Raw genomic sequence first — 12,577 nt, 5'->3', positions numbered from 1 at the left:
ATATATAGATATCTGGGCATGAGGATTCAAATAAAGAACACAAGGAGATCTACCTAGGTGGCCATGAATATACTGACAAGACTGCAAAGAATAAGCTGGCTGATACGTGTTGAATGATGCAAAAGGGGGGGAAAGGATTCATGCCGATCGTTCAGGTAATTAATTAAAAAACGAAATGACAGTGAGATCAGTACTGATAATGAGTCGCCGAGGTTTTATATATACAGATATCTGGGCATGAGCATTCAAATAAAGAACACAAGGAGTGCTCGGCGTGCATCTCGCAACACATGAGCTTGATCGAACAGACAGCCAGACTGTGTTCGAAGTCACGAGGTTCCCCCATTTCTTTAAATTCTTTCACATCCAGAGGGCTGTTTCTCTTCCTCTTTTTTAAAGACGAGTCCAAGTTGACAGTGTCCAATAAAGATATATATCTCGAGATCTAATTGTATCAGATATATTTCCCTCTCAATCTGTAAGTTGAGAGATTCTTGGCTTTGTTATTGAGATATTTTAATCACTTGTGATGAAATTTAACACCGACCATGTTTGATCTTATGCTTTGTTAAATCAAAGGTACGTGCGAAGTAGTAATGCAGACAGACTCGCTCAACTTTATATATTATTTTGGTCAATGGACACCACCAACTCTGCTATACGTGGTAACTGAGAATTTTGTAACGAAGGAATATGCATCGGCGAAGCTCTGACTCTCTGTCCAGGAGCCCAAAGAAATTTTGAGCTAGTTTATATGACTTTTGGGACCAAAATTGTTTTGAATATAAAAAAAAAAATCACCATCTCAGATAATTCTTTATCATTATTATTAAATCATTGAAAAATAAGATTAATTTAATGAAATAAATTGAAAATTATATGTATTAATAAATTATAATAAATTTATTGATCTAAACAAAAGATAGAATTTCAAGAAGCTGAAATAAATATACATGTCGAATGTAGCTTTATAAAAAAAATCTAATTATAGAATAATTAATAGTTGTTTTTTTAAAAAAATATAACTCATTTTAAATAATCACAAAATGTATATTTCTCAAATATAAAATCAATTTTCTTATTAATATCTTTCTTGTTTATAACCTCGGGCTTTAAACTAAAATTATTATTTCTGTTAAAAAAAATTATAATTATTAAAATAAGTTAAATAAATTAAAATATTATATTCATATTTCATGCATGATTGAAAGTTAAAAAAATTATAAATACATTACAATCATGTTTAAAATTTATTAAAAAAAAATTTTAAAAAAAAATTGAATTGATTTTTCCTAAACAATTTATTATTGATATTATTATTTTCATACTAGATATATAATAATTGAAAAACAAATTATTAAAATTTAACAAGAATTTATAATGTTTTTTAAGAATCAAGCTATAAAATAAAGAGTAAGTGAATAAATATGATAATCTTACTTTTTTAAAATGGTCAAAAAAAAAAAAAAGTCAAGCCTAACTCTAGCAACAGGCTAGGTGCACATGGACTTAGAGGTTAGACCCATGCATTTAGCCTTTTTTATTAATTTTTCAATTAAAAAAATAAAATGATATGTCATTTATTTATTATTTAAAAAAAAAAAAAAATTGAACAACTTGTTATCCTCTTACTTGGTTTCTAGCGGTCCAACTTAATAGAATTTAGGTATAAATTATTGCTTTATTTTTAGAATAACTTGCTTTTCCACTAGTTTTTTCTAGCGGTCCAACTTAATAGAATTTAGGTAGAAATTATTGTTTTATCTTTAGGATCAGATAACTTGCTTTTCCACTAGTTTTTGACATGAAAAACAATATACATAACTCAATAAAAACAAAAAAAAATAAATCAACTTGACATCCACAAGTCTTCTCAAGCTCTAATTTACTTTTTCAGCTAATTTAAATCCCACCTAAATTAATTAATGATAATTGTTAATTTAATCTAAGGATATTTAAATTACATTTCCAAAATAGAGTATCCAAAATTATAATCCACAAGTTTGATAATACAACTTAATAATTCATAATTTTCTAAATCAATATAAAAATAACAACTACTGATTACTGCTAAAAAACTTATAAGTTATTTGTAACAAAATTAATAATATTTATTAAGTCACAAGTTAATATTTCATTTAACACTTAAAAAAAATTATCAATTTTTTATATAAATAATATTTAATTTATTATTTATAATCATTGATTTTCGCTTTATATAATTTCATTTAAACCTAAACAAATCTCATAATATTTATAACTTGAATAATCATTCCAGCATTTCTATAACTAAGCCAACATTTCAATACTCTCTTTTAAAAACTCATTATCTCAATATACTTATTTTATTTATAAATTAATTCAATATTTATATTTAAAAATTAATAATTTGATATTTCTTCACCAATATCAATTAATTTAATCAATTATTTTGAATATCAATCAATTTAATATTTTTATACAAAAGCTAATATTATAATATTTCTTAATAAATACCAATCAAGTTAGTCAACTTATTTCAGTTATCAATCAATTTAGCATTTCTATTTAGAAGTTCTTAATAAAATACCCATCATCAATCCAATCAACTCTTCTAGTTGTTGATCAATCTAGCATTTTCTATTTAAAAGCCAGCGTTCTAGTATTTTTCAATGAATACTCATCAATTTAATCAGTATAGTATTGTATATTTAATAATTTCCTCCACTAAAGCAAGGTCTTGAGTCAATGATTACAATTTCTCGGAGAGCACTCCCCCCTTAGACACTCAAAAAAATATTGAAACAGGGAAACAAAATCAAATATTATTTATGCTCAAAAGCTTAGGTCATATCTACTCACAAATACAGTAGGGCATTACATCTGAAATAAATCGAATATATGGAAATAGCTTGAAAAATATAAACAATCAACATGACCATCTAATCATGTAAGCGTGTGGAAATGCTGGGCTGAGTTTGCGACCTTGATGAAGACATCTTCTAAGGTGGTGTCCGACAGACCCCAGGCATAAACCGGGAACCTGCTTTTGGCGACCTCGACTGCTTGGAACACATCTGCAATGCTGACCTCCTCTTTTGGCATCTCAAACTTCTGGGTTCCGGCCATCTGGTATGTTCTTTCAGCGCTGGGGGAGAGGCGCAGAACCATTTGCTCCACCTCATGCTCATCGTTTACGGATGTGGTCATTGTGAACACGTAAGACCCCCCGTACCTTCCCTTCAGCTGTTAAAGCCAGTTTTTAGGAATTTATCAAAAGAAATAAAAAGGAAAATCAGAAATAATCAGAACTAATCTATCGGAGAAAAAAAGAAGATGGAAAGATGATATATTCTACAGTAAACCTAATGAATATCTGGGTCTCTGTTCTGTGCTGCATCTCTGTGCAAAAGAATCATGCGAGATCTCTAAGAAAATACAAATGATTGTCTCGGAGTTACCTCTTTTGGGTTTCCTACGCATTGCAAGCTTCCATTAACAAAAATTCCTAATCTATCACACAGGTACTCTGCCTCTTCCATTGAATGAGCTGAAAACAAGTAGTCAAGCTTTGTGAGATAAACTGCAAGGTGTAAAATCTCCTCTTTTTTTAATATTATCAGAGAGAGAGTAGTACTGGTCAGGATAATTGCTCGGTCTTGCTTCGCACGCTTCACAACATTCCATAAATTGCTTCTTGAAGCTGGATCTAATCCAGTACTGGGTTCATCCATGTAAACAACCTGCAAGATTTCCAAGAATTACGATAAGCAAAAGCATTGAAGGAATACAACCAATCCAAAAAATTCATGCATAAAGGTTTTTGAGAGAGACGATGACGTACTTTGGGATCTCCAATCAATGATATGGCAACACTAAGCCTTCTCTTCATACCTCCACTGTATTTACCAGCTTTTTTGTCAGCAACTCCTCCGTTAAAAAGGTTGACGCTCTTAAGAGAGTCCTCCACTGCCTAGAGAAACAGAATAGTAAAAAATAAACAGAGAGACTTGAAACTTTTCCAAATAAGAAGAGCAAGTAAACTAAACCATTGATTCCACCATCCACTGAAAATTCCCCAGCAATAAGATTATAAATTCCACTTCTTAAATTATAGTAGTTAAATTTGTTTCCATTAGAATTTCCCGAGGCAATTTTATGCATTGTAAAGAACAAGCAATAGGGGTACAACAATTTCCATCTGAAAATTCCCCAGCAATTGCCTCCTCCTTGAAGAAAGTAAATGATCTTTGACAAGCTAAAAGATGAGATGATAATGGCTTACTCTTTTCAAAGCAGCGCCTCTTAGATTCTTAAGTCTTCCATAAAATAGTAAGTGCTCTCTTCCCGTCAGAGTTTCCCATAGGAGACTAAGAGTTGTCCAGGAAAAAATAACAGAACAAAAGGTCAGGTTTCCAGCCGAAGATGAAAATGTATTTCTTGAAGAAAACAGAGCCAGGAATTAGCTTACTCATGCTGCGGGCACACGCCCATGCTGGTATAAACCCAATCCATTTGAGTCCGAATGTCTAAGCCCTCAACATATGCTGTCCCCGTGGTTGGCGTTGTGAGCCCAATCATCTAGTCAACAAAATAAAGTCAGAGATATAAGTATTTATTTGATTATGCTTTCTCAGGAAGACTAGTTAAACCGCAGTTTTTTCCCCGTTAAGAAGAACTCTCAAGAAACGCAATAAATGGCAAAGGAATGACAATGGCCACATAAACCTTTCCCGGGAAGGTAATTCGGTCAAGACCTCTCGTGAACATATTTACTATTATAGAACGAGAAGAATGTAAGTGCTTGAAAGCTAGTTCTAATCATTTTTCTTCTTCTTCTTGTTTACTGTCAATGACAGAACTATGGTAAACCACACGTAACAAAAAAGCCGGGTCTCTACAATGGAATTACAGTAGCAAGAGCTGTACACTGACCATGCTAATAAAAGATGTTTTCCCTGCACCATTTGGACCAAGCATGCCGAAGCACTCCCCTCGAGGTATAGCAAGAGATAATCCTCTCACTGCCATTTTTTCTGGATTTCCATCCCTTCCTGGATACACCTTTCTCAGGTTGTCACAGACGATGGAATGACTGGTGGTTGGTTCCAGCAGTAACTGCTCAACCTTCTCCCTCTGCATTCAAAAGGGTGTGCACAAAATTAACATCTACACATGACTGACTATGAGTTATTGACGCAGAAGTATTTGAAGATCAGACGATAGAATTCAGTATTTGACAAACACGTGAATTGGAGTTCATCAAACACCATCAAGTATTAACACTAGGTCTGCGATGATTAGAGGCATATGCCATTCCATCTAAAAACTTATTGTTTGATAAATACTCTGATTCTTCTGCAAGAAGAGAAAATCTACTTTGGGGGAAGAACTGCAATTTTTTATAGCCAAAACGAAAGTATGGCGTTTTACATTTCATCCTACAGAATCCACAGAGAGACTTGGGCTCTAGCATGAAATGATTACTCGTGATTAAAACTAGATAAAAGGAAATGTTACCTCCTGAATGACATCAGGTTTATCCATATCAACAAAAACTTTAGACCCCGGCCTGCCCATACTAGGCTTCCGAAACGATGATGGACGCTTCTTCCGAAACTTTTGCAATAAATACTTCGGATTTTTTCCACTTCCAGATGAAAGAACTTGATCCACATAATATGCTATAAAAAGCAGCGCAAGCCACTCAAGAAGCATGATAATCATCACATCTCTCATCCCATTCTCACTTGCACTCAAATTTCCCCACTTCATGCCACCAGTCCCCATAGCGATGCCACTGGAAGAATACTCCGCAAACTCATACAAACCACGATATAGAGCAAAACCAGGATATAACTCCATAAAAATGACCCATCCCTCTGTAACAAGAGAGAAACAATATCCATAAGAGTGAAGCTGGCGAAGAGTAGAAGCAGACAATATGTAAAACCTAGACAACTATTGCGCATTGACAACCAACAGCAGCAACTGGTGGACAATAAGACTTATAGACCTGCATAATAGGTTGCACAGCAAGCAATTGATCTACTACCAGTATCTTACATTCACAAAAAGATCACAAATTAAATTATAAACAATCATTAGCCTCCTCACATCTGTTAAATCTCAGATAATGAAACAACTGCATCAGCACATGCAGTAGCATAAAATCCTAACATTGGGTTTCTTTTCCATCAACACCATTAGTAAACTTAAAAAGCCAGTGGTTTCACAGATTCTTCTACTTACTTGGGAATGAAGTATCTTCAACGAAGTTCTGGAAAAGAAAGCCACCTAAAAGCCCAGTTCCAAAGACACATATATAGCCTACAACTGTAATCATCAAGTTCAACTGTCAGGAACAAGAAAACCAGGTGATATTAAAAGTAAATGTCGTTTAGCAAACAAATCAAACAGCTAGTATCAAACCTGTAGCAGTCTTGAAGTTCGAAAAGAATGCGGAGGCTAGAAACGCCAAGGAAATTTGCAGGTTTATATAGAGAAAATAGAACACAAATTGGATGGAGTAGTCGTTCAGTGTGAAGAATTTCATACCTGCAAATTTAGCCATGTTAGTAACTTGAAGCAAAGGCAAAAATTAGAAAGCATTGAGGATTGGAGTAATGCCTACCTACAAGTGATCCAAATGCCACGAAAACGAACATGTATAGTGCAGATATAACAAGAAAATACATGTAAGAAATCGTCCAATAAGGCCCGTCTCCAAGCCCATGCATTTTCATCATGATTCGTAGTTTTTGTTGTTTCTCGTAAACCAGCGCCGTCAACACCACCTATAGCAAAATAAATTAAGATCAGGTAACTTCAGGAAAATATACATGCAAGTAAACGCTATTTTCATAATCCATCCATGATAGTAGTAACATATGCATGTCCACATTTGATCATTCTATCATTCAACAAAACCAGGGTAAGGTGGTATTGTATTTGCAAAGATCCACGATTTAAAATGTATTATAGATAACAAAATCACGAATATGGAATATATTTCCAAGCCATTAACCTCTAAATGAAACTTTCAAAAAGAAATTCTAAGTTAAAGCTCACAAGGATGTGGCATTTGTCGGAAGAAAAGCCATGCAAACAAAAGAATCTATGTATCATTTCATCACTACGAGTTCATGACTACTTTGTGTCCCACCGTGGGACAATTTTAACCTGATAGATCAAATGTTTTTGCTCATATGAATTCTTCAACTTTACATGGATTAAAATGCTTCCTGTCAGAAATTGGTTATCATTTTCAAAGGAGTAGATTGAACTGGACAAAGTTATGTTAATTCAAATATCAGACTTGTCATGATGAAACACAATAATCCTCAGCTATTTCTAACCCAATTTGCCAACAAAGTTAGTTCTGTCGGACTGGTATGGTTTGAGCAAAAATTGCAAGAAAAATGTAGCCCTCGAAATAAATAAATGCTGACATGCAATGGATCATATGCTTACAGGAAATAGCTGTATGACAACCCATGTAAAGAAGAGAGTGCCAAGAAGAGATGCGATATCCAGCTTCAGCTTCGTTGCAGGTTTAGGCATTTCTTTGATAAACTCTAATACCATTCTTCCTTGAAACAACTGAAGGTAGGCATTTGATACCTGTGAAGATAGAAACATCAGCTTGTATCATTATTTGATGAGAAAGATATAAAGCTCGGAAACAATGGAAAATAAATATAAAAGCCAGGGCATAGTAAAATGAAATTCCATAACAGTTGCTGTGAATGGTTCCAAGTCCAGAAAGAAGATCCATAATTTAGATTAACAAAAATCCTATAAAGAGTGTGAACTCTTGGACACATTATAAACACAAATAAAGCCTTGTTCTTTTGAGGGGAAATAGATTTAATAGAACAAGCACTACGGGTACTCTACATACCAGATTTACTGCACGTGGTAACCGCACGAAGTAGTATTGTCCATAAAAAGTATCCTTTTTTGTGGCATTGTACCACACGTTCACATTAAAAGTATTGGCGTTGGAGTTCAAGAAATCATAGGCTGCAGAAGGAACGAAATAGTTAGATTTCTCCAAGCACAGGACTGCTGTAATGACACGCTAGGTATATATATATATATATATATAGAAATCAGGAAGACCAACCTCCAAGTATCTCGTTGTACTGCCTTTCTGCATTTCCTTTTTTATAGCCCCTGAATATCTGGTCGTTTATCTCTGAAGTACTATTGCGCCACAAGCTTAGACTTGGAACACATACTGTCTCTGTATTTTAAGACAATAAGGGAATAAACAAGAATCAGAATCTCACATGAAAATAACCTTTTGTACTTGTAAGAGAACGAGGCATTGCTCCATAATCTTGTGTTTTTTCGTGCATTACTACAAAATAATTTGGTGCTTCGTTGTGTTGGATTGCTAAAACTCATTTCCAACAAAGAAAAAAGAAAAAGTTGATTGGTTGAACCTAAAAGCTATAATTAATGATCTCGTCATGTATCTCCTTCAGTGACAATTAGAATCTCCATGTTTCAGCAATACTCTCAAAATAACATGAAGGATTTTCAGCTAAGCGATAGTAAATTTATAGTACCTTTTACGAAGTTGAGGGATGACGACTGAGAAACAGTAAGAGAAACAGAAACGTTCGCTGTAGAATTCGATGTGCACTGGCTTTGAATGTTATAGAGAGAATCCTCGAAGAAAGCAGGATCAAGAAAACTATCCTCCCTAGTTTCCGAATCTGAACCCTGAAACATTTTGGAGAAAGTCAGGAGCATTTATTAAAATAGTCAAAGGGAGCAAGATGAAGAATTTATATCAAAATGAAGCAGCAGGAATTAAAAACAACTAACCAGCACACTGTTAGTGGAATTAAGATGGGAAGGAGGTGAGAACATACTCGCAGTCAAACCTATAAAAATAAAAATTACAATTCAAAAATAAGATTAAGATGAAATATTATTGGATTATTCATTTCCATGGCAGGAAAAACAATGAAGAAGAAAACAAACTTTGTCCAAGTGTCTGATTAGTTCCGGTGATTAAAATAGTAACAGGGCAGTTCCCAGTTTGTCTGCAAGACTTGTCAGGCAAATCTGTAAAAGGATCAGAAGCACTTCTGACGGCACGATATTGAGGAGCTGGAACCTGTAACAAGGGAGGCCACTTGAGTGGACTAGGAACAGGACAGTAAGGCGATTGATCCAAATCTGAGAATTGTAAACCACAGACTGTCTCGCATGTCCCATCTCCATTAGTATCAATACACTGACAACCACACTTATTACTGTTTTTGTTTAGTTCATTGTCAACCAGTTTTTGAGTGATAATAAGGAGTGTACACAGCACCAATGGAAAGGAAATTAGCCTGCAATTCGCATTAATGTTTCGTTTCTGCAAAACAAACAAGCAAGCACTGCGTAAAAACCATTGCCTTTTGGTTTTGAAAGGAAGGGAGAGGAAGGAAATATGATATGAACAAATTAATGTAGATTTGTATATATACTAACTAACCTGATAAGTTAAGTTCTTTCTAAGCAAAGCATCAGCTTGAGTCCAGAATGCTGCTGTTTGAGGTGATGAATCCGAATCCGCCATTAGAAATAACCAAAACCAAGCTTTTATCTTATTTCCCGCCAAGAAAGAAACCCTCCCTTGTTTTCTTTTACCTTGTTTGGCTTGGCTACGAACCGATCACCAAAAGATAACAGCAGAATGAAAATGGCAACGGTTATGTCACAGCTAAGCTTTAAATAAAAATGGAGCTGCTGAGCTCTTCCATTTAACAGTGTTGCGTTTTTGGCAATATAATATTTTGGATTCCGGGAATGCTAAGTTCGTTGTTTTCTAAAATATTTAAAAAAAATATTAATTTTATATATATATATATTAACCTATTAAAACAATAAAAAAATTAATTTAATATAAAAAAAATCTTGGAGAAAATTCTCAAAGAAAAAAGAAAGTAGATGCTGTTTATTTTTGTATTTTTAAAGTATTTTTAAAAAAAATTTAAAAAAATTATTTTTTATTTGATTCAAATTATTTTTTTTATATTTTAAAATTATTATTTTTATATTTTAAAATTATTTTAATATATTAATATTAAAAATAATTTAAAAAATAAAAAATATATTATTTTAATATATTTATAAATAAAAAAATATTTTATTAAATAATCACAATCAACTAAGTGTGATGTTTTGACTTTCCCTGCCACTAATAATTAAAAACTTTTGATTTAGGTGTGGATTTGAGGGCTGCCCCCAATCTTGGCCCACCGAAACTGCCCTTCGTTTGAATTGTCCGTAATGCCCCTAACGCGTTAAGGCTGTTTACGTGAACTGTCGAAAGTGCCCCCGTAGCCTCCTCTAAGGAGCACTGAACTGCATGGAGCTCGGATTTTATGGTTTGAGAATTAATTAAATAATAAAATGAGCACGAAAATGCATGGTGGCATTGGACATGGGGTCCAATGCCTTGTGTCAGGATTTTAATATATAATAATTGAGACGGTTATCCATGGAATGGGTCCATGTTTTCTTCGCAGGGGGGGTGAAATAATATTTTTAATCTCGTACTTTATCAAACTCTTATCTTGTCTTTTTTATGATAATATATTTTTCTATTTAATTTATATATTAATTAAAACTAAATTATCTGTTAGATGATTCAAAAGATCCACCCCTGCATTAGAGTAGTAAATTTAAAAAGAATATATTTCTCTAAAATTCAAGAAATCAAAAACAAAAAAAAAAACACCTTCTTAACCATCAACTTAAATCCTTAAATATATTTATAATGATTTAAGACAAATCACTCTAATAGGTATTAAATAATTCGGATTTTTTAATTTCATAGCTTCTTGAATTCTTAAAAAGGTGTTAATTATAGAAGCCGCATGCCCGATGATTTGGAAAACACATTTATACAAAGATTAAGGACAGTTTGAAATTATGGTCCAAACGTGTTTCATATAAATGTAACAGTTTGAAATTATGGTCCAAACGTGTTTTACAGAAATGTAAAAAATTAATTTTTTATATCTTAAAATTATTTTAATATATTAATATTAAACTAAATATATTTTTAAATAAAAAACATTTAAAAACAATTACCATCAAATTTTCGACACCCGATAACAAAAGGGGGCACAAAGAAGTACGATGGACGTAAACGCATGGGAAGAATAGTGCAAAAACAGACAATGAAGTGTATTTGAAAAAACCCATCTATCTCCAAGGAAGCCATTGAAGTACGCTTGTAAGAAGCTTCATGATAAGTCATGGAAAATGTCTGAACCGTTGGAAAAATAGTAAGGTTGGGACAAGCCCTAGATAACCGCAATTTGTTTTAGTTTTACGTCAGTATCACCACCGTTGTCTCAGAAATTTAATTAAAAATAAAATAAAAAAGATATTTTCCAAGTCAAGGATCAAAGCCAGAGAAAGATATTAAGACTACTATATATATATATATATGATGTCGTGATGACTTCTCAATTACAAGGGAATAAAATTAAGTTGAAAAACTTCTGGCTAGGAATGCTGTGGGCAGCAAGTTCTATTACTTAATTTCTGGGAAAACCTCGTATTATTAAATCTTCAAGTACTTGTCTGCCAACGTGAATGAAATGTTCCTGAAACGAGACAGCAATTCACAAATCACTGACCATTCAAGAGATTAATAAGCACAAATTAATTATTACGTACACAACAACTCGGTTGCTTCCTTGATTCCTCCTCTCTTTTTTAATCGTTACTTGCTCAAGGAGACAACGAAAGATCAGTTTGAATATATATAAAAACATTGGAAGGCTGAATCCATATAGTTCAAACAACATTATATAATAATATTAATATTATAGTATATTACGTATTAAAGACTTGCATGTATTTAGGAAAATTTCTACATTAAATATTGTGCATTGCTCTTCATATGTATACACGTAGAAGATATTGGTTAGCTAATACATTGAACCTTCTATTATTATCAAATTGGTATCATAGATATTACATTTTAAAACTCTCTTTACTACTCTCCAATGGGCTCTTCATGGTGCACACTTCTTCTCCCTTTGCTTTGAAAGCTTTCTCTGTTATTGTTGTGAATTCAAGTGATGATTTGGTCACTGTATTTATACAAAAATTAAAGACATTGTTTGATAAATTAAATCCTGTTACTCAACTAATTTTACTAGAAGATTTCAATTTATATTTATTTTGTTATCTTCAAGGTCAGTTCAGGAACTCGGTAAAAAGCCTTGTGACCAAGGTAAAACTGTTTTTGTATGTTGAGCTTCATGATTATTTTCTCATTCATGAGTTCCTTTACAAGACTTATCTTCACTCGATGGATGTTATTCTTACTATTATTTTATTGTGCATGTCAGCTTAATCATCATCAACTCATGGTGCTCAAAATCAACCCTCTGGTTTGGTTTATATGACGGCAATTATAATTTTAGTTGTGGCAGGGGATGATCTCATGTAGGTTGGTGTAACAATTATAACAGCAATTGTAACAACATTAATGTCAAGTATTATTTTTGAGGTTTTTATAGCTCTTCAAATAACAACTGAAGGTAGGGTAATTAGCAATAAAACCAACAAA

General features: G+C 33.0%; 1 protein-coding gene across 1 annotated transcript; it reads right to left on the bottom strand.

The window, feature by feature from the left end:
* Nucleotides 1–2,773: 2,773 nt before the first annotated feature.
* LOC105141597 (ABC transporter A family member 7-like) lies at nt 2,774–9,754 on the bottom strand. The gene is made up of 18 exons (XM_011048860.1): nt 9,479–9,754; nt 8,977–9,358; nt 8,818–8,876; nt 8,556–8,712; nt 8,108–8,227; nt 7,883–8,004; nt 7,453–7,602; nt 6,614–6,776; nt 6,412–6,537; nt 6,232–6,315; nt 5,500–5,861; nt 4,915–5,115; nt 4,451–4,560; nt 4,265–4,349; nt 3,824–3,952; nt 3,617–3,722; nt 3,441–3,529; nt 2,774–3,225 (listed from the first exon to the last, which is right to left on the bottom strand). The coding sequence occupies exons 1-18, from the start codon at nt 9,560–9,562 to the stop codon at nt 2,926–2,928; spliced, it is 2,829 nt and encodes a 942-aa protein (XP_011047162.1). The 5' UTR covers nt 9,563–9,754; the 3' UTR covers nt 2,774–2,925.
* Nucleotides 9,755–12,577: the final 2,823 nt, after the last annotated feature.

The sequence above is a fragment of the Populus euphratica genome, unplaced genomic scaffold, assembly GCF_000495115.2.
Source record: "Populus euphratica unplaced genomic scaffold, PopEup_1.0 scaffold125.1, whole genome shotgun sequence".
NCBI lineage: Eukaryota > Viridiplantae > Streptophyta > Magnoliopsida > Malpighiales > Salicaceae > Populus > Populus euphratica.
This window is presented reverse-complemented; position numbering and strand designations above follow the sequence as displayed.